The sequence below is a fragment of the Trachurus trachurus genome (assembly GCF_905171665.1).
Source record: "Trachurus trachurus genome assembly, chromosome: 4".
Taxonomy (NCBI): domain Eukaryota; kingdom Metazoa; phylum Chordata; class Actinopteri; order Carangiformes; family Carangidae; genus Trachurus; species Trachurus trachurus.
Genome location: NC_139898.1, coordinates 15,922,604 through 15,944,320, shown reverse-complemented (window position 1 = coordinate 15,944,320; position 21,717 = coordinate 15,922,604). Strand labels below are relative to the sequence as shown.

General features: G+C 42.5%; 2 protein-coding genes across 4 annotated transcripts; both read right to left on the bottom strand.

The window, feature by feature from the left end:
• Window positions 1-5,798: 5,798 nt before the first annotated feature.
• Window positions 5,799-13,777, bottom strand: safb (scaffold attachment factor B). 2 transcript variants are annotated; one of them, XM_083969638.1, is made up of 21 exons: window positions 13,520-13,777; window positions 13,113-13,209; window positions 12,560-12,624; window positions 12,235-12,441; window positions 12,079-12,141; window positions 11,934-11,973; window positions 10,709-11,117; window positions 10,306-10,349; window positions 10,112-10,221; window positions 9,869-10,018; window positions 9,379-9,467; window positions 9,060-9,109; window positions 8,878-8,957; window positions 8,592-8,734; window positions 8,201-8,312; window positions 7,817-8,043; window positions 7,551-7,728; window positions 7,357-7,439; window positions 7,177-7,235; window positions 6,908-6,962; window positions 5,799-6,794 (listed from the first exon to the last, which is right to left on the bottom strand). In XM_083969638.1, exons 1-21 carry the CDS (start codon window positions 13,670-13,672, stop codon window positions 6,674-6,676), a joined length of 2,535 nt encoding a protein of 844 aa, XP_083825764.1. In that variant the 5' UTR covers window positions 13,673-13,777; the 3' UTR covers window positions 5,799-6,673. The 2 variants fall into 2 exon arrangements, with proteins under 2 accessions (XP_083825764.1, XP_083825765.1); XM_083969639.1 differs by having other exon boundaries at window positions 7,817-8,013.
• A 188-nt stretch (window positions 13,778-13,965) lies between these two features.
• Window positions 13,966-21,370, bottom strand: malt2 (MALT paracaspase 2). Of its 2 annotated transcripts, none has more exons than XM_083969981.1 (17): window positions 21,271-21,370; window positions 20,525-20,695; window positions 20,116-20,282; window positions 19,335-19,465; window positions 19,036-19,192; window positions 18,750-18,937; window positions 18,281-18,377; window positions 18,031-18,075; window positions 17,675-17,767; window positions 17,383-17,586; window positions 16,885-17,062; window positions 16,701-16,775; window positions 16,418-16,545; window positions 15,420-15,569; window positions 15,116-15,273; window positions 14,898-15,035; window positions 13,966-14,614 (listed from the first exon to the last, which is right to left on the bottom strand). In XM_083969981.1, exons 2-17 carry the CDS (start codon window positions 20,659-20,661, stop codon window positions 14,177-14,179), a joined length of 2,484 nt encoding a protein of 827 aa, XP_083826107.1. In that variant the 5' UTR covers window positions 20,662-20,695; window positions 21,271-21,370; the 3' UTR covers window positions 13,966-14,176. The 2 variants fall into 2 exon arrangements, with proteins under 2 accessions (XP_083826107.1, XP_083826106.1); XM_083969980.1 differs by having other exon boundaries at window positions 21,163-21,325.
• Window positions 21,371-21,717: the final 347 nt, after the last annotated feature.

Here is a 21,717-nt window from a genome sequence, read left to right as displayed (position 1 = left end):
ACTTGCTCTTCTCTGATCCTGAAACTGTATTGTGCAGTAAGTACTGTCTTGTACTGTGCATGTTGCTGACTGAGCAAGGCCATCCATTTTGTTGTTTTTTACTACTTCAGTGACACAAGTCACGCTGTGTTCTCCTTTATCTGACTGTTTCCACCATCTCTCATTGCCATCTCTGTCCAAACAGGAGATCTGAAGACCTTCGGGAAAGCTCTGCTTGAAACCTTGAAGCCAGCTGGTGTAAATCATGTCAAAGAAAATCTCATGAATCACGGTCAAAAGATTTTCACGTATGGTGTGACAGCCAGATCCGACACTACACTTGATCTTAGCTGTAATTTCCCATGCAGAAATCCCTCGGAGGGAAAAAAAAAAAATCGCAGCGCAGAGAGAATGAAAGGCACCTCTGCGGGAGTGAGGCTTTTATGAGTCTCTTAGTAAAGACGTGGTGAGGTCATGAAAGGGCCGCAAAGGAGGAGACGTGTGTTTGTGTGAGGAAGGCAGTATTTTATTCCTCTATTCAAGGGTGACATGATGAGGTTGTGTTACACACTTGTGCTGGCAGTTTAAAGAGGAAACTAATTGATGTGCGTATTGTGTGTAAGTACATAAAATTTGTGCACTGAGCGTGTCTCTTGTTTGCATCCGCTGTGAAGACTCATGAACCTTTCAGTCCTCACTTTTCAGTCAGTCAGGCAGCGTGTAACCTACAAATTCTTGGAAGGTAAATGTGTCTACATTTCACTTCTGTTGCACCTATAGAGCTCATGCATTTTGTTTCCAAATTAACCATTAGTTATTGTTTTATTGCACATCCCTGAACCTCAATTGCTTTTCAGGTGAAAAAGCAGATAAAATCACCTCTATGCCCCCCCCCCCCCCCCCCCCCCCAGTGGGAAGCATGTATTACAATATACCATTAGCTATATAAGAACCACATGTGTGGTTAGGTGATCTATACATATGTGAAATATGTACTAAAGTAGCATTCTCACACAGCAACAGTGTGTGTGTGTGTGTGTGTGTGTGTGTGTGTGTGTGTGTGTGTGTGTGTGTGTGTGTGTGTGTGTGTGTGTGTGTGTGTGTGTGTGTGTGCTGTACATTGCTCACTCTACACACAGAAATGAACCACATTTCACAAAACATACTCACAAGAATACAGAAAATGGGTTGGAGATGGTGCATCTGTTTCTGTGTGTCCTCTGCTCAAATTTTGTCCACTGCACACATTTATCACAGATGTTTGTCGTCAGAGGCCCAGCAACAGTATAATGTAAGCATGCATATTATGTACTATGTGTAGATGTGCACACACAAAGACACACACTCTCCAGCGGCTGTGTCTGATCAGTACAGTTTTGTGCAGGTTCTCTCTCTCTCGCTCGCTGAAAGACCCAATTTCTACATTACATAAGCACATATGTTTCGGTGGTTTCTCTATATGTTATGAGAGGAATGCAACGGACCAGGAGCCTGAATGAGTCCAATGTGCAGTCCATGACGGCAGCTGGTCTTTGTTGGTGTGGCTAAAGGGAGACTTGGGTTACTGTGTGTGTGTGTGTGTGTGTGTGTGTGTGTGTGTGTGTGTGTGTGTGTGTGTGTGTGTGTGTGTGTGTGTGTGTGTGTGTGTGTGTGTGTGTGTGTGTGTGTGTGTGTGTGTGTGTGTGTGTGTGTGTGTGTGTGTGTGTGTGTGTGTGTGTGTGTGTAGCAGGCAGCACCAGTCTGGTCTGACTGCACTTTCTCAACTCACTGATGTCCCAATGCAGGAGAAAGAAGAGGTTTCATAACTATCTGATTGCAGCTGCTCCAAGAGATGCCAGTGTCTGGATGTGCTGGTGGTTGCACGTGCGATACTGTGCATATACCTCTTACAATCTAAATTTCATAATAAAACTAAGTTTATATAGGAGTGGGTAATGTGTAAATGAAATTATGAGGCAGTTCATTGAGTTATTTTACTGCCTGTGCAACCTGACAGTAGATACAAAACATCCATCCATCAAGTGATGAAATTCATTTAAAAATGTTAAACATCTCATTTATAGCCCTGAGTGACAGAAGTCTCATTTTTGACTTTTCCTACAAAAGTTTTGGAGCGTGATGTCCCAGCTTGGCCCAGGTCTGTTCTTTGCTCTCTTTTCATCAGTCTGGCTGCTGTCAGAACTTGATGTTTTTGGCCAACAGGGCCTTGCTTCATTCTTGTCATGCTGCCGCCCTGCAGCCCGGCGTGAAGTCTGAGTGTTCTGCACTTACACACTGACTGTAAGAGGCCTATTGTTTCAGCGCTGGGGGGGTCTGTGGTTTTGCCCAAATCCCTTAAAAAATCCTGAAACAAAATCTTTTAAGTATTACAATAGCATTTTCATAAATTCATGAAAGCCCTCACAGTTGAAATACTTTGCTTGTCCATGACTCTAAGGGTATTTTTGAAAGAAGTGTCTCTCACATAAAACGTGATGTACATTTAAAGAGAATATCACAGGTCTTGGGTGCTAGTGTGATTTGGATTGGAAATGAACAAATGAAATGTGTTGTCTTGTTTTGAGTTCTTAATTGAGGCTATTAGCCTGTGCTGTCACAACACACATGTGTGGCCAGAGGCACAGCAGACTGTTACATTTGTGTCCCTATACACCTCTTTTTTCTGCAGGACTCTGTTTGTTGACCTGCAGGGGAGAGAAAGAGGTCATGTATGAGCTTCACTTCTGTTGAAACATAAAAAAGATATTGTCTCAGCTTTGCTTTCTCTCTCAGCTGTCCAAGGAAGCTCCTGGTGGATCCACCTGTGGTGGTGTCAGGTTTGCAGCCTAGCAGACCCACACGTGAAGAGCTTTTGCACATGAATGTCTCATCAAATGAAACATGAAGCAGACACATGTGTCTCTGCCTCAGCTCCCCTGCTGCACTGTCTCACACTCTCATGCAATGCCACTGATTGAGAGACCAAGGAAGGTGATGAAACTTGGTAGAAGGTCTTACTGACAACCTGCTGTGTGATATGATGTGAATTCCACTGTGTTTGTCTGTGTCTTATGTGCAGGACAGAGGTGTGGCCCTGGCCCCTGCTGTCAAATGACCTGCTATATGATCACTAAAGGAGAGAGACCCTTGTTTGGACAATACAAAAATGCCATCAACTCACTGCTCAAAGGTTTATATACCTCCACAAAGATGCAGATAGTTGAACTCACCGGATTTTATTTTAAAAGAACAAAATTAAAATGATTGACGATCAAGCTATGCAACAATCAACAGACTGAGAAAACATAACATTATTATTTTTCTCATCGATTTATTTATTTATTTTCCATTTCATTTCAACAGAATCTATCTTTGTGGCGCTCTTAACTTTGGCCAGGTGCATCCTCTTTGTTTTGCAGTCAATAACAGAAAGGTCCTTGAAGAAAATCTGCTCCAGAGTGCATGTGACTCAAGACTGGAGCATGACCTGAGGCAGAACACCATGACCTGAGGCACAGAGCTGAGTCAACACCGATGAGTCCAGACTTACATCTCATAACAGCTGTGCACAGACCTGAGGATGGTGGCCCAGATGCTTCTCATCCAATCTGATGGAGCTTGAGAGGATCTGCCAGGAGCAATGGGATAAATTGCCCAAATCCAGGTATGCAAAGCTTGTAGAGGCCTGTCCAAGATGACTCAAGGCAGAAATTGCTGCCAAATGAGCCCCTACGAACCACTGAATTAAGGGGTTTGAATACTTGTGTGAAAGTCTCCCATCTTTGACTTTGCAAAAGCATGTTTTCACTTTGTCGCTATGGATTATTTAGAGTAGACTGATGGGATACAATGAAGTCACTGTGTGAAATAATTAAATTTATGTGGAAAATATCCCATCAACAAGATACAGTCCAGCCAACAATTAAAAGAGATCGTCAACAGCACACAACTACATTGCAATCTCTGCAAGTTAAACATGAGCTTATCTCTTATACTGAATCACTTAAGCACCAAATAAACATGAAGACATGTGAATACAATTAAGGGAAAAACCTGAAAGTGAGTGAGGAGACAGGACGATAATACCCCCATCCATTAAACGGATGGTTTGATGGGAATGAAAATGATGGGAATCTTATGAATCAGATGGCCTTCACTAGATCACTGCATCTCAACCCAGCTGAACACCTGCGGGAGACTGTATATTAGATATGGAGATATAGATATTTACCCCAAAAAAGGGGGATAGAGACGCTACAGACCCACAGACATGAGGGACACTTCAGTGAGACGGCTCCTCAGGGCAGACAACAGAAAAAATAAATGCAGTGATTTTCCAAAGGTCAGGAATCTGGGTAAATGATATTGCACAGCATGGGGGTGACACAGAGGATCAGTGGTGTGTGCGTGCGTGTGGGTGAGTGCATTCCTTTTATATTGACCTCTGTATGAGTGTGTGAACAGATGCTTCCATATACATTTTTTCCTGCCTTTAAGAGTGTGTTTGTGTATGTGTGTTGATTTAAGCTGTCGGCTCTACATCTGGTGGATTAGTTGTAGTTAGGAAGCGGTCAGTCAGGGCGATAGGGGGAAAAAGGTGAAGCAGCCACAGGAACCCTCACACATGCCCTGATTTTTATCCCAACAACATCCTCTCTCACCCACAAGTCATGGCCTGTATGCCATGTTCTTGTCTTCAGTGTCCTGTCATTCTGTCTGCAGGGATACAAGAGAGGAGAAATGGATGCAGTGACAGCTCAGTTATTGGCATTACTGTCTGTCAAATAAATAAAACGAGCAGTAACAGCTTGTATTTGTGATTATATGACACCCTCTAGTGGACTAAAAAAAAAACAGGAGAGAAAAATGAGAGAGAGAGACATCAGTGGCATTAAACAATATTAAGAATAATAGTTGGGGGAAGTGGGTGCAACATGAGCAGGTTAATGTATGAATTTATTTAAGATATTTGACAGAACAGTGAAGAAACAAATGCAGCAGAAGGTAGGGACAAGTTAACTGCGTTTTTAAGTACACCAATATGTTTTATAGTGTGGTGTGATAAAGTAAGATAGTAAAGAAAGTAAGATATGTTTAAGTTTTGTGTCATTTTGTGGACATTACCATGTTTGAGTGACCTTTCACAGACTGTTGTTGGGTATTTCCACAAAAATATTCACAATGTGTCACCTTAACACTTCATGACACATCATTGTTTGGAGGAGTAAAGTGTCTTTTAAAATAGAACAATAAAGGGAACTTGAAGCCAATTATAGACTCAATGAAATCAGGGGTTCTTCCTTTTGGAGAAAGTTCAAGGAGCTATATCTAGAGTTCTGTGACAGTACATGTACTCATGACCTATGAGTGTGAAGTACAGAGGTCAAAATCACATCCTACACTCAAAACCATTTCCTGCTGCAGATAAATAGACATGCATAATCATGGATGAGCTGGACAATGTGTCATTCTGCAATGACATTACATAACAAGTACTGAAATGTAGCAAGGTGTTCTGTGTACAAATGGCATAGCTGGACCAGTTGCTCCAGGATACCCAGAGGATTTTTCATTGCATCTACTTGCTTCTCACCTCATTTCTTCAGTCTAGGCTGGAGGTCGACATGCTGTGTAATCAATCAAATTTTCATTGGACACTGATTTTCACTCCCTCTTTCCTTTACAAAAGTCTCAAGGCACCACTGTAACAGTCTGATTGCACAAGAAACAGCTTCAGTTTAGGGTTTTTTTTATGCTTAACATGAAACTATAAATTAATTTTTGTCCATGTGATCTGGCAGTATGAGCCAGGAAGTGTTTGTTTCAGTAGCACCACTGCATAAAGATGAAAAATCTTTTATTCATGTAGGCAACTTCACCCGGTGCATCTTACATCTGAGCTCCACTCGGTGGCTGAGCTGAGCATGGCATTAAAATAAACCAATTACTGTCAACAGACAGACGGGTAAACAAAACGACACATTTCTGCAAAAACTAAAAACACATTGGAGTTACAGAAGACAAAGGCTGAAACATACCTTAAATTTTTAGATTTTATCACATCTGTGCACACAAACTCTCCAAACATGTTTACTACTGTTACCCAACAGTCACACAAATCAATACTATTTACAAAAAAAAAAAAAAGCACTGATTGAAATGTAGAAAAAAAGTCTAACAATCTTGGATAATCAGAATGTGACATTTAATTTAAAAACATGTTCTTCAGGAGGGAAATGTGACCAACCATCTGTTTTTAAAAAGAATGAAGTCAACGAGGAACCTCAAGTTGAGAACAAGTTAACTGAAACAAAAGCTTTTGGAAATGTTCCTACACGTTTCAGACAAACTGGGAGACAGAAGGGAGACTGGTGAGTTTAGGTCCATCAACCTGGGTGTCAATAAAACATCTGAATTTACGACAGAGCTCAGACATGACTCTCAGCAAACAGGGCAACCCACGTACACAACACATTCCTGTGAGCAGACAGTCGTGGTTAACAAACTGTAGGCCGGACTGAATGATAAATACCAGGCAGGCGATCACGTCACAAGGAAATGAAGTAACAAGAAAAATAGGCTTCCATCAAGAATGGATTGGAATCGTGTCAAAAAAAAAAAGAGATTTTAAAAAATGTACAAAAACAAGATGGCCACATCTTTCCTGACATGACCTCCTGTAACAGTCCCACTATTGGCTTCGGATAGACAGACATCAGTAGCGCCGACCAAAAGCTCCACCCTGAAGTCCGCTGCCCTGCATCAACTGGTTCTGTCTGTTGAGAGCTCCAGAGAGGGACTGAGACGTGCCCGTGTTCATGTAGCCGCCACGGCTTCTGAGAAAAGATAAAAACAGATGATGACTGGCTGCTCTTCTGAGCGAAAATTTGTCTCAAAAAGGGGGAAACATCGACAAATAGACTTAACACTGCTCATTTTCACTACGTACCCTGTCATTCCTCCACGTGTCATGTGGCTCTGGCCAGGGATGGCACCATCTCGACCTGGAGTTGAAAAGCACAACATCAGATACACAGTCCAGCCACAGAAGTCAACGCACTAGGCTACCAATGAGCAATCATCATGCACCATTTTCCTTCAGCCTGCTACCATTTCCAATCCTAAAAGGAAGAGCTACTTTGGTGTTGTAAAAGTGGTCAGTGTAACTAGCTGCCATTACACACACACACAAAACCAATACTGCAAAAGTTCTCATACTTTGCCATGTTCTGTCTCCTTCGATCTTCCGTCCAGAGTCCCATTCTCGATTTCCTTCCCTAAAAAAAAAGAAAAACAGATAATGGTTTTACATTCTTTTCCCCACTTTCAAGAAAAATTTCAAGTTTTGTAGTTTAAGTTTTTGCAGCTGAAACAGGAGAAGCTCAGAGTGATGCTCACCTTGGGTTCATGCGCTTATCATAGCCTCCGCCCCAAGTCTCTCGGCCCTCTCGTCCATGCCTCTCTGACCTGTCTGAGAAGTGCTGGAAGCGGAGACGAGACAGTTAAAAGCGTTTTTATAGTTTTTTTAGGCCGATTGTGTCAGCCACAAATCTAGTTTATGACGCTGTGGTAGGAGAATCAAAGTCTCTTACCTGCCCATCTCTGTCCGCAGTTATCCCACGAGTATTATCCCTCCTGTCCATCATCATGTCGTCTTGGTAACGGCCCCGGTCTCTGTGGTCAAAGTCCTGATAACGTTCCTGACGACCGAAGTCTGAACGGTTGTAACGGTCATCCATGGCAATGCGCTTTTCAGGCCACTCGTCTTTCCTAAAAAAAAAAATAAACACCACAATCAATTGAACTTGCTGAGCCTCTCTCTGGTTAATATGATCATGATCATTCAGCTATTATTTACCTGCCATCCATGTCATAGGGCCTCTTAACAGGGCGTCGGTCTTGCTCATAACGCAGCTGCTCCTGCTGCCGTCTCAGTTCCTCGCGCTCCCTCAGGATTCTTTCCTGCTCCCGCCGCCTCTCGTACTCTATACGTAGCCTTTCACGCTCCAGGAACTGACGCTCCATACGGTCGGCATCGAGGCGCTGCTTCTCAGCCTGCATGCCATGCATCGAGTCTATATTACACTATATTTGTACAGAAAGTTGACAAGCAGCTATATGGAGTATTGGAAGCTCAAGATATTTATATTTGCTACATTTTAATTGGAAACTGTATGACTTTAGCAGACTAGTGAAACGCAATAAAATGTGGGGAGAATCACAGAGAGCATTTTGACTGTACCTCCAGCCAGCGTCTCTTCTTCATCAGTTTCGTCTCTTCTCTCTCCCTGAAGAGACGGATTCGCTCACGTTCACGATCTGGGCGATTGTCACGATCACGCTCGCCGCGGTCACTGTAAGAGAAAGGAAGGATCAAACTCTGTTCAGTGACAAGCACCTAATGCCTCCTGCATCTTTACAGGTGAACAAAGGTAAGATAGTGCTCAGTGTAGAATATACTACAATTAATTCTTCCCGCCTGTAACAAAGCTCTACAAGTGGCAAGAGAATCAGATGTTGTAAAAAGATAGCTATTTCACATAGACCTCCATAGAGTCTAAGGAAAAAGATTCATTTCATTAATTGATTATGATGGTAGATTATTGTTTGTTCTCCCTTTGCATGATCCTTACGTGTATCTGCGTCTTTCCACCTCTCTGATCTCCCTCTCTCGTTGTCTCTGCCTCTCCCTCTCTCTCTGCTCCTTGATCTGGTCGAATGACAGGATGTCTTTCTTCTCTTTGCTCGGTGACTTCCGGTCTCGACTCTTTGAGCTCTGGGGAAACAACAGCGTGAAAGAGAGAGAAGAGAGACAATGTTTAGGGACAATAACGAAACACATTACATGTAGATATATAAGAAGTTCTATCTAGTGTAGTGACTCGAGTGTAACAGTGACAGGGGTGAATGTTAACATACTCGCTCCTTGCTTTTGGTTTTAACACTGATGACAGGCTCTCCCTTGGACTTGTCCATGACCACAGTCCTCTCATTTCGCCCTGTGAAAATCAAATACAGTTTATATTGTCATGATTACGCAAATAATGTTTTTCCAGCATAACGTGATACACTGAAGGTGGGAAAGATTGGACTTTTCTCACCTTTGCCATCTTTTCCTTCTCCCTCTGATTTCTCATCTTTTCCATCAGACCTACAAAAAAAAATCATCATCATCATCAGTGTGAGCTCCATCAGTGCTATATTTATACAACAATTCAGTGAGTGGGGACACAACTGGTGGCCGTTAGTTGTCTCAGGAACTCTCGACTGCTGAGGTTATAGGTTACCACTGGGTCATCAAGACTAAAAACAGACGCACCTGTGATATTTAAAGGCACACCGCATCGAAATACCAGGCTGCTAGGTCAGTTTAAGTAACAGACATGACGCAAACACAAGGCAGCTTGTAAGAGGTCTTACTTGGAGTCGGAGGAGTGTCTCCTGTCGCCGCCAGGCTTCTTGGTGTCATTCTTGTCTGCTGGCTTCTTCCCTGCTGGCTCGTTTTTAGCCTTCAATGTTTAAACAGAAACATGTTTATTCACAAGAGCGGCAGTTTCACTTGCTAATCATACCAAACTACCAGGTATCAGGTTACTGGTGGTAATTCTGTTCTGATGTTGTTTGATTCAAAAGTTAAACTTCAGTCTTAACAGAAAGACAGTGGAACAGCCATCTCTTGATTTAAACAAATTGTTTTCTCCTGTGATCTCTTAACGGTGCATGTTACAATACAGTGAAGCCATAAACTGACTTTGATAAAAACCCTTGAGTCACATTAAAATGTAAATAAACCCAACAAAATTTCTTTCATTTCTATCCCCAAATCTTAATCTTAATCAAAGTGCTTGGAAACTTTTAGGTGTTTATCTTGGGAGATATGAGACTGAAAAAGTCTTCCTTCAACACTAACCCGCTCCACAGAGATCATCCTGCCGTGCAGCTCGGTCCTGTGAAGGTGACTGATACACTTGGTGGCCTCCTCTGTGGAGGACATGGTGACAAAACCATAGCAACGAGCTCCGGGGCTCTTGGCGTTGGTCACCACCTTTGCGCCGACAACCTGGAAAAAGAATTGGTCGATTTAAGATGACCCTGAAACGATAAAATTGATATGCATTTTGACAATGGTGAGAAATAGCTTGCATAAACTTACTTTGCCATATTTGCTGAAGAGAGTCTTCAGATCAGTCGCTCTGGTCGTGGAAGAGAGGCCGCTGACCCACAGATTCCTGCTACTGCTTGCTGCAGCACCACTTCCAGCGGCTACACATACACAAAATGGATTAACAAGCATATTTCTGCTGAGTGTTAAAATGAGAATAGGGAGGCGACACGTCATTCACTCACCCTTTTCGTCTTTTGACTCTGTCTTGCCATCTGTTTCCTCAGGGCTAAAGACAAAGAAAAAAAGCCATAAGCATACAGCAGTGAGGACACCAGTGATCTCACCTAAATGTATTGACCATTTATGTGTTTGATAAAATGTTGACAGTGATCAGCCCATCATGTACCATAGTGCCGTGCTTTAACAGTGAAAAAAATGGAATTATACCCTATTACAATCACAATACGTTACTCGTTAATGGATTATAACGTGGCAATAGGTGAGTGTCAGGAATGACAAATGAAAACGGACAAATGCACAGAACGTTTTTACCTCCAAAAGAGCATCCAATTTTTTTTCTAGCACAAAGGAGCCAATGCAACAGAGATAGCCATTTTGGTTTCTAGTAGACAGAAAGCAACAAACCTCTTTTTCAGATCATCGCCCTCTACAGAAGAGGACTCTTTCACTGTCGAAGCTGAGTCCGCAGCGGCTTTCTCTTCTGTCTTCTCATCCTCCTCACCCTTCTTAGACCCAGTTTCTGATTCTACGGTTTCACCCACAGCGCCCTTTTCGCTTACACTAACAGCCTGCGAGCTTTTGTTTTCAGCGTCAAATGTCTCTTCTGGGACGTTCTCTGGGTCCCCAACCTCTTTGGAGTCAGTCTCAACAACATCCTTGTCGCTCTCCACATCTCCAGAGGCGGCTTTCTCAGACACACTGTCTTCCCCTCCGGCGGTGGCAGCTTGCTCTTCTTCAGGGCTCGTCTCCTGGCTCTGGTGGTGCTCTTCGTTAAGCGGCTCAGATAAACAAGACCCGGCTACTTTGTCATTTTCTACGGATTTAACAGGAATAGAATGGCACAGAGTTTAATCACTTCTGAAACACAGCAATGGTTAACGAGGAACTGGCAAGGCCTGGATTAGGAACGTCATGACCACTGGTCTGTGCTCTTACTACTATGTATTAAAACGATGAAGTAGTCCCTAACGAGAGACTGGAAGAGAACCCAAAGGCTTTGGGGGGGAGTGGGGGAGACAACCAAGCAACTAGTGCGGCTAACACTTTGGCTCAATACTCAAGTTGAACCACTTCACTCTGTTCACCTGATCCAAAGCAGACAAAGACTTCAGTGCTGAAGAGAGCCACAAGATCAGCAATGCAGCGGTGGGGGGTGGGGATGGCTCACTGGAGTCCGTCTTCTTCTTTCAGATTTTCCAAGTGTCCATTTGTATCAAACAGAACTTCAGCTCAAGTCCAGCATATTCATTTCCAGCTGTTTTCTGAGTCAGTGTCCTTAAAAAGATGCAGTGGTGGATGGATCTTGATGGGTCTTCTTAGTCTTCATGTGGCAACCTAGAAACACTGCAAGCACCTGCAACAGCTCAAACCTCCTTGACCATGACATGTAATTGCTGTCAGTGTGCATCCAAAGGTTAACCGCTGCCATTTTACAGCTTCAAGAACATTATCGGCAACTTGACCAATATTTGATGGTGAAATTATTAATAATGGATAACCGCATGTATGCACAAACCCAGCAATTCCCTTTGGGCTTCCAGTCTCTCTCCCTAAACAAAGTGTTTGCATTCCAAGCTCAACACTGTAAAAAGATTGCCTCCACCTTTTTATACGCCACTTTCTACAGTACCTGTTTCTTCTTTCATGTTGTCTGCATCTGGGTCCGCTGGCTAAAAACAAACAAATAGATGTATTAATGAAACTGATTGTGTCAAATTATATTTACCAGTGTCACAAGCTTTACATACATGAAAAATATTTACGAGGGAACATACCGGATTGACTGATGATGAGCCTGTCATATACTCATCCCCCTCCATGGTCTCAGACTCATCCACCTGTTAAAATACAGACAAGTACAGCAACATTAAAATGTGCCATATTATAAGATGAAAATGATGATAGGTTATAAGTGTATTGTCTCGTCTCACCTCTTGGTGCTTTGCTTCATCTTCCGACTCGAAATCCCTGTTGTCATGATCCTCGTTCAGCTCTGCATCATCTTCTCCAGGGAAATTCTCGTTTTCATCATCATCATCATAATCTTCAGCTGGTATTCCGTTGTCATTCTCTGTCTCATCCAGCACGTTCATGTCAAGGATGTCCATTTCCTGCATGTTCTCATCCTGCAGATCCTCCTAGCAAAAAAAAAAAACCATAACATCATGACATTATGATCCAGAGCTTCATACACAGGTATCAATTGTACAAAAACAGATACAAATAGTATAAAAATACATTTTTAAATAAACTTACATGCCCATCATGGGAGTCCTCCTCAATAGTGCCGTCCTCTGGTTCATCACTCTCTTGTCTGGTATCTACAGAAAATAATAGCTCCATTTAGGTCACATCTTCCTTCGGTGTCTAATAACTCACTATAACCCCCTACTTTGACATTACAATGTTTAGTTTGTTTTCTGGAGAGTTATTCTGGTCGGTTAGGAGGTCATAGTATCTGGTCATTCAGCCTGCGCTGCACACAACATATCCGCAAGTCTTTATAGGTAGAGAGAGTAGGTACTCTAAAACTATGTGTGCTTCCTAATCTGACACATTATGTGAGGTGAATGTAATCGGCAAACGACAGATATGGGTCTCTCAAAAGACTAAAATATTTAGTTACTTCTAAACGCAACGTGCACAGTGCTCGAGCACCACGAGACCAGGGATCATATATCATTTGGCATGCAGACGAGTCGACTCTCCGGTTTCTTTTCGTTCTTAATGAAACCGGCGAGACATGGCCACATGAGTCACCCTGTAGACAAGTTTATGTTTAGGTGTGTGCAGCATGTGTACACTTTACCTTTGGCAGCCCGTTTAGGTGTAACGTTGGCTTTCTTTGGGGCTGAATCAGTGGCCACGATTATCTCGTCAGGATTTCCTCCTTCCTCTTCGATGGCCTGATTATACAAAACAAACCCATAATGAAGCCTTTAGTAGATGAGACAACAAGGAACAAAAAAAGAAACAAAAACACATCTAATGGCCTACGTACAATGCAACGGAATAAACACATTTGGCTGTCAGCTGTTTGGCGCAAACAGTAGCCAGCTAGTTAGCATTAGCACACGGGTTAGGTAAATGGGGCTAGCAGTCAACCGACGTAGCCTTCATAGTATTATGGCACAGTGCAATCCTCAAAGGCATCAATCGCATGCTTCCTTGGTTATCATAACACGATCTTAATTCAACAGAAAGCAGCTGGAAGACCTTTTTCAGACGCTCAGACAGCACGCTCTTGACGCCCGTGGTGTCCAGGTTTCGTTTCTTCAGCTCGGCCTTCAGATCAATGACTCTCAGCTCCGACAGTTTGCGAACCTCCGCGCCCTCCTGAACCTCCACGTCCGCTGATGGGTCCGCCATCGTTGCACCTTGTGGAAAATAATCCCCCTGCTCGGTGTTAACGATTATTATTTATTTACTACAGCTGCGCGACGGATGCAGGCAGTCGGCTTGCAAAACTACTGCAAAATGGAGGTAGTTGCGAGCCCGTGACGTGATGGCGCATGCGCGTTGGGGATTTAGCGCAGAGACGAGCAGCACCATTCAGGAAAGTGGCTTTGATTAAAAAAAGAAAAGAATGATAAACACATGTAAACAAACTGTTTATTTATTTTTACATTTGCACTACCATACACGTGACACAACATGTTAAACCCATGTTTTATTACATAAAAAATAATCTGTGTAATGTACTCATTATAATAAAAGTGTTTATAAAACATAAAAAACTTTATACAACTTAATGCAATGACCGCATACAGTGACAAATGGCAATGTTATACGTTTTTTCCAACATTTTCTTTTCTGTGTACTGTGAGTTATCAGAATATAATGGTCAAATCAAGGATCATAACAGCATAATGCCTAGTAAGAGGGGAAATTGCACATGTCACTAAATTTGTAGTTTGTGTCATTTACTTGGCTGTGGGGCAAGCTTTTGCTTGCAACAAGAGGTTCAGGGGTATTAAATAATTCAGGACTTTCGGTCTCCTCTGGTATATTTGCACTCCTCGAGGAAGTCGTAGGTGTTGAAGACCCTCTTCCAGTTTGTGCATCATACAACATTGCGCTTGAGGCTGACTCGACTGATGTGAAATCCTCGCTATAGTAGGAGCACTCTGGGACGTTGAAGGGGTCGGGGCTGAGGGACGATGACGCAGGGCTGGCACAGGGTTGCCGTGGTTCATGGAGGTTGAGTTTGGAGACTAGGGGTTTGCCAACTGTTACTGGCTGCCTTTCCTGTATTTCTTCATCCATGTTGGAATAGGTGTAATGAAGACACACAGTGAATGTGAGCTCTCTCTATTAAAACAAAGAAGAGCAGAACATGTTATCTAGCATTCAAGAAAACCTGCTCCACAAAAGACGATAAAGTTTCTCACATAATAATGATAACAGACAAACAACTCTTTGTTATGGACATAATCAAACAGTTTTCAACATGAATCTAAAATCTCTATAAAGAAAGTTTAAGCCTTATTTCTGACCCTGCCCTGTATGAATGAATCATTTCCGGGGCACATACAGGTTTACCTTGAACAGAAATAAGAGAAGCATTGATAAAAAACAATGACCAGTGTCTGACCCTGAGTCTCTGAAGGCTGCTGATGCGGGTGTAGAGACTGGGGACCTCTGGTGATGGAAGATCTTCCTTGATCAATAACAAACTGCCCGCTTCGAGCAGAGTCTCCTGGTTACTCTTCTTCAGATCAATGTCCACGTCCTGCAAACACACACAGTGTTAAAGTCAGTTAAATTTAACATTTCTGTGTGCTTCAAGTATCCACAAGAAACCCAACAAACCTGGGGGAAGTCGGTCAGCTGAGCAGAGCAGGAAACAATTTCTTTGGGCTTATCAAGTATCCGAGTGTAGATGAGCATGATGTTGGAGAACTCTGCAGCAAAGCCGAGCTGAACTGTCACGCCACAGTCAAACTGCAGGTAAAGGCTCTTAGGTAGGACTGTGAAGAGAAGCCGTGTTAATTGTATGCCGCTTCATTTAAAAATATCAGGATTTCATGCCAACATTTAAATATAGCAGCCTACAGACATAGAAATAAAGCTACATGTCATCACTTCAGTTAATGTTTGTATGGAAACTAAGTACCGTGAGCAACGGCCCACTGCAGGTTGCGAGCTGAATGGGACTCAGAACATTCAGCAGACTGTATCCTGTCGGTGAGGGAGCGTCGTTCAGACAGATTACTGCGCAGCTCCAGAGCCTGCCTCCCTCTTGTGATTACACAGCGGCCCATGTCTGGTGAGAGTAAAGAACTTTTAATGACAGTGCACTCACTGCAAGTGTTAAAGAATACTTCAGCATTGAATTATTGAGAAGAAAAAAAGAAACTGGTGGGTTTAGATTTTCAAGAGTGTCGCTATATGGCTAGAAGCCAAGAGGGCTGCCATAGCAGCTGTCAGCACACGACATGACTGGCATCTAGCCAAAGCTGCAACATGTTCACATTTCTGACACAGCTGACAGGGATGCAGCAGTCATTTTTTGCCCTCTGTGTTCTTTTGAATGCTACCAACGTTTTCAATACTCCAAGTTTATACAATGTCCCAGCACAGAAGCTACAACATTTGAGATGCATTCAATGTGAAAACATCTTATAAGATTTCTTTATTTATTGCATTCATCACCATGAAATCTTGTCATGTCCTCATTCTGTATTGTATGTACTGTATTTATTCTGTGTTGTTGTTAATTTGTGTTTTTTATTTTATGCACATCTGTGAGCATGTCAAAGACAAATTCCCACTGCTTTTTGCAAGGAACAATAAAGGTTTCTGATTCTGATGCACCAGAGGAAATAAGCTGTTAATTTGCTGCAAATTGAATGCAACAGTATTATAACAAGCCCTGAAAGTGAAAGACTTAAGAGGAACATCACAATAGTTGTTTAAGTCATGCTCATGCATTATGTGAGACGTGACAGTACAATACATAATAACACGAATGGAGACATATTATATTCAAATACATTTGTATGTAGGAGATGCAGGTTAGCCACCTTCAGGTCAAAGGAAGTAAGGCTCAAAGGAATCAGTGCAAATCAGCTGTAAGACAACAGCAGAGGTCTCATGCTGGGCTCTACGTACCTTCAGCTACTTTGTCGAGCATGAATGTCACCTTCTCATCGTCACAAACTCGTTTCTTGAGGAAGTTTATGAAAATGCCATTGGACACGTCTTCTCTCTTTACTTCATATGCCTCTGCATCTACACATCTGAACACAACCAAGTACACATGACACCTTGCAAGGTAAAGCAAAATGACTACTACATAAATAATACATGTATTAAATATACATCTCTACTCTCACTCAAGACAACAGGAACCGATATAGTTTGAAACAATTGTGTCAGAGGAGGGGCAACTTACGTGGCATAACCATACACTATGTTTGCTGTGACTCTGAGCAGTCCTGGCTCTACACGGACATCATCATATGGGTTTCTGCAAACAAGAAAACATATGATGCAAAATACATACAGCAGATGGTCTGATGACAGAAAAACAAACAAACTGGCACATCATTTAATTATTTTTGAATAAACGCTGAAACCTTTTGCGACACATGTCCAGCAGGAATACGTTGAGGCAAGTCTTTTTCTGCTGCATCCTGGTGAGTATGTTCTGTACACACAAGCAGTGCTCTGATGTGTAGGTGGATGGGGCATCGATGGGAACCATAAAACTGTTGCCGTAATTCTCATAACCATGACCAGCAAAGTATAGCAAGCCTGCAGAAGGAGGGACAAGGAGGTGTTTGATTACAACTTGATCCCCTGTGTCAATGGTCACAGCGAATCAAACACTTAAAACTAAAAGTAGCCTCATTTGTTTTTATTCTTAAATTATCTGTTTTTATAGATTCATTTTTGTACTGTGTTATAATTGGGCAACGCTACTTTACTTATTTCATGACGCGAAAAAATTAGATTATATTCAGCAATGTTAAGAAGATGAAAAAAGTATTTCATTGGTAAAATGCAGGAACAGACAAAACATTTTTTGATAGAAGATGATAGACAAAGAGAATTTCTAGATAGATGAGACAAACCGTAGACTCCCTCGTCAAGCAGCATAAGGAACTCTGTGACTGCGCTGTGCATCTCCTGCCAGTTGAGGTCGAGGAGGGAAACCACCTTGAAGTCCATTTGTCTGAGGAGATTGGTCAGCTCGTGGACGTCAGATATGGGAGCACATAGCTGAGTGTGGTAGACGTAGTTCATGTTGCCAATCAGCAGAGCTACTTTGTCTGTTGCTGTGGAGGGGAAGATAAAACATAATGAAAGACAAACCTAATATCATGCACTTATTCATTGTGTATAGTTAATTCTACAGATACACACCATAAAAGTCCTTGGCTAATGGGGGTGGTGCTGTCTGGTGTTGTAGCGGATTAATTCCTGTGTGAAAAGTTGACCTTGTCCCACCCTGTGAGTCTGGTAACACAATATAAAAATAAAAAATGTTTGAAATTACATCACCATGTAACACAGCCCTTAACTGGCTTAACTGCTTTGACACAAAAAAACACACACACACACACACACACACACACACACACACACACACACAGGTGTGCAAACAAAAAACAGGTAATGAAAAGTTCCAGAAAATAACAGAGGAACTAAAATACTGCTCGTTATGACCTTTCCTTTATTTCCTTCAAATCACTGACAAAAAGACAAAAACAAAACAATACCTCGACCAAGTTCTACCCAGGATGCATCAGCAACGGAGCCGGGACCTACACAAAAATCCAAAACAATAAGTTATTCACTGCACAATCCTGCAGTTTAGCTGCTGTGTGACACTGATTTGCAATTTCAGACTTCATGTTTTGTTGGTCTGCGCATGCTCACAGGCATTTTACTTGATTGCTTTTTGATTTTTCTCATCTATGCATTTGCATTCTGAATATATAAAACTGAAATGATGCCTGTGCGTCTCACCAATGCTGACTGTTGCTGTGTTGCTCCACGCCTCATGATAGATATTGAACACCTTACATTTGTACTCTCCTCTGTTTGCAGTGGTCACACATGGGATCTATGGACAGAAATACACAACACTAGCTACACACGGTACAATGATACAGAGACTGGATGAAGGCTCAATAATTCTTCTTTCAGATGACCCATATACAGATAGCTAATTGTAAAATTTGCATTTTAAGCACATATACTGTACTTAATTTTAACATTTGGTCTCTAAAATACAAATCAAAAACAAATCCTTGAATGCCCCAAGTCACTAAGAACATTTTCATCTCTGATACCCTTTTCATGACTATAATACAGACTAATGGTTCTTATCTTCATTGAAAACTTTTATTTGAAGTTTTAATCTGGAAAGGTTTTTTGAAATGATGACCCTCACATGCAGTATAAGCAGTTCACAGCAGATTGTGAATACACTTACTTTGAGCGAACGTGTCTTGTGTTGTGGCATGGGCTTCGTGTCGTGGTACCATTCGTACTGGGCGGGAGGATTGGCCTCAGCTTTGCACTCCAGGATCAGAGAGTCACCCTCAGACAATGTCTGGGACTTAGGCTGGTGGATGATGCACAGCCCACTCGCTGACACTGGAAACAGACTGCTGCTACAGTCTGAGATGTCAAAATTTACCACAACGTTACATCACATGCTGTGAGATAGAGACATATGAATGGAAATAAGGAGAAGAGGAAGAAGGGAGAAGAGGCACCTGGACTGGAGCCTGCAGAGTGAACCAAGCGAACTTGAGCCCAGGCAGAGAAGATGCAGGTTTCTCCGTGGTTGATCCTACAGATGTAGTAACCCTGGTGGTCCGGGGTTAACGGACACAGAACCAGCTCAGGCGTACACCCTGTCTCATCCAAAACCTAACACAAAAAAATGATATGACAACTTGAAAAGTTTCATAAATAAACCATATAACTCCATATAACTCCATATAACTTCGTGAATGACCTGAAATCTTGGTTTTCTTTTTATAATCAAATAATGATAAGATGTTGGACAGACCTCCTCTTTGCCTCTGAACCACTGGTAGCTGAGTCCAGGGGGGCCAGTGGCGCTGCAGGTCAGTACCACCCTGCTCCCCCCTGTGGCTGGCTGGGACTGTGGTTGCATTGTGATCCGAATTGTCTTTTCCACTATCAAACACAGACACACACACACACACACACACACAATAAGAATAAACCAGATGAATATGCCCAGTCAGCCGCAAAAGTATTTCCATTTAGATGTGAGGTTTACCACAGTTTTGATTGACACTAACTTGTGAAGGGATGTAGTACTGTTTCCTCTAATAGTATTTCTTCTGCTTTGACTTTTTTTTAAAATGATGTTTATAGAAAATATGGGAAGCTGTATAAAATAAATTTCAAATTGAGTTTAACTTCCTTGTTTGGCATTGTGGCCCTTGTGACAAGTCTGAGAAAAAATAATTCAACAAATGTTCCAGATCATGCTATATGTGTGCGGCCTATGACTTTTTGTCTTATGTGACAGAGGCATCTTCATTTATGTCATTACACATGCCATTATACAGCTATAAAACGTAATAAGGTCCACAAAGATGATTCCTAGCATGTTATTAGTCCCTATATCCACAGGTGGCATTATCACCAAGTTGATTGCCACAAACTGTGCTCTACAGACAAATTCAAAAGAGATCAGAATTAACAGCTGAGATCAAGATGCCCAAAGTGTTAGCCTATGTTAAACCCATTTTAGGATTTAAAAAGGGATTTCCTGATTAACATTTCCACACATTTGCACATTTCCTCCTCTATTCTACCTGTGGTGATGATGTATTGCACAGCTTCTTGGTGGTTCACCTTCCTCAGGCATTGGAGCAGGAAGTCCAGGGAGCAGGAGCGATCAGCCAGCCGAGCCAGCAGGGTGCGTGCTGGGCTGCCCGCAGCGCTCAGCACCTGGAGGCTCCAGCTGGTCAGCTCTGGTTCACTGCAGGGAGGGAGGGAGGGAGTCAGTGGGCAGCTGGTGACAGTAGCTACCAGGGCTCAAACATGGGGGGAAATGCGCAGTAATATTTGAGCATAGGTGGCGATGATGTCAAGAGAGCCTTTGTAGTAGGCCTATGTGACAAGTGTTAAAATAAGTTATTGCGTCAAAAAAAGAAAGAAAAAAATAGGAAGAGTGTTCATGCATATAGCTGCCTCCTTGCTGTGATGCCTTCAATGTCTCACCTGCAGTGGAATTCCGGATGCTTGGACATCGACCCGGCCAGCTGCCTCCACCCGCAGGTGGAGTTGTCCAGCATCTTCGCCAACCTGTTCAGGACTTCTTCACTCAGAGTACCGATGCCCATTTTCCACTCGTCCATCTTCTCTCTCGTCCCCTCTAACGAACCCCGGGAGCTGCCGGCGGACAAACGGGGGACATTAAACTATTTTGTAAACTTATAACTTCACGTCCTGTCTCTGATCTGAACCCCGTGTGTCCTCAGGGTGTGACCGGCGACAGTGAGTTGTTGTAATGGTGGAAGGATCTTCCTCTCGGTCTCCCACACGGCTGGTAGACGACAAATAAACACAGCTCCGGGTTTTCCCGTGGTCAGCTTTGATGAAAATGCTTGCAGGAGGAGGAAAATCCGCTTGTGGTCAACTGTACACACACTCTCCCTCTCACACACACACACACACGTACGGCCCGGGTCAATGAGCCCCGCTGAGGAAACAAGTTCACGCAGCTGCCAAGCTTGAAAATGAAACTATAAATTGTATTCAGATTAAGCTAAACAAGTAGAGATCGATTGAAACCCTAAGCAATTTTTACACTTCCGCAACTATCAGTTATTAAAAAAAACAAAACACGAAAGACTCACCGCCCTCAGATCAGAACCAGGAGTAGTGGTAGTAGAGAGAGAAAGAGAGGCTGTTAACTGAGAGGAGATCTGTGACGCATTTTACACCCATTACTCTTCCACTCTTACATGATTTTGTTCCCCAGATTATTTGCTTCTCATTTCGGTTCCTCATTTCTGCCAACAGGCTCGGTCATTTGCATGAGGGGTTGCCACAGCAACCAATCTATCAGAGCTAAAGGGGAAAAGAAGTATTAAGATTTACAACCTGGCAAGCAGGGGTGGGTGTAAGGGAAATGAGTGACAGCTACAACAACAAGCAAGTTTCAAGTTTTAACCTGAAAGTAAAACAAGTCCCAAGTTACCATGGTGAGAATCAAAGCAGGTCAAGACCAGTCCCTGCTGCAAATGCTCACTGATCAAGTCACAGGCGAAGTTGTTTCCACCTTTAAGTCAGATAAAAGACAGGGTTTTTCTTATTTTCAATTACTTGTAGGCTGCCTAAGAAATCTACTTATTATTGACATTTTGTACATCTGGATTTGTGACTTCAATCAACTGCATTACTATTATTAG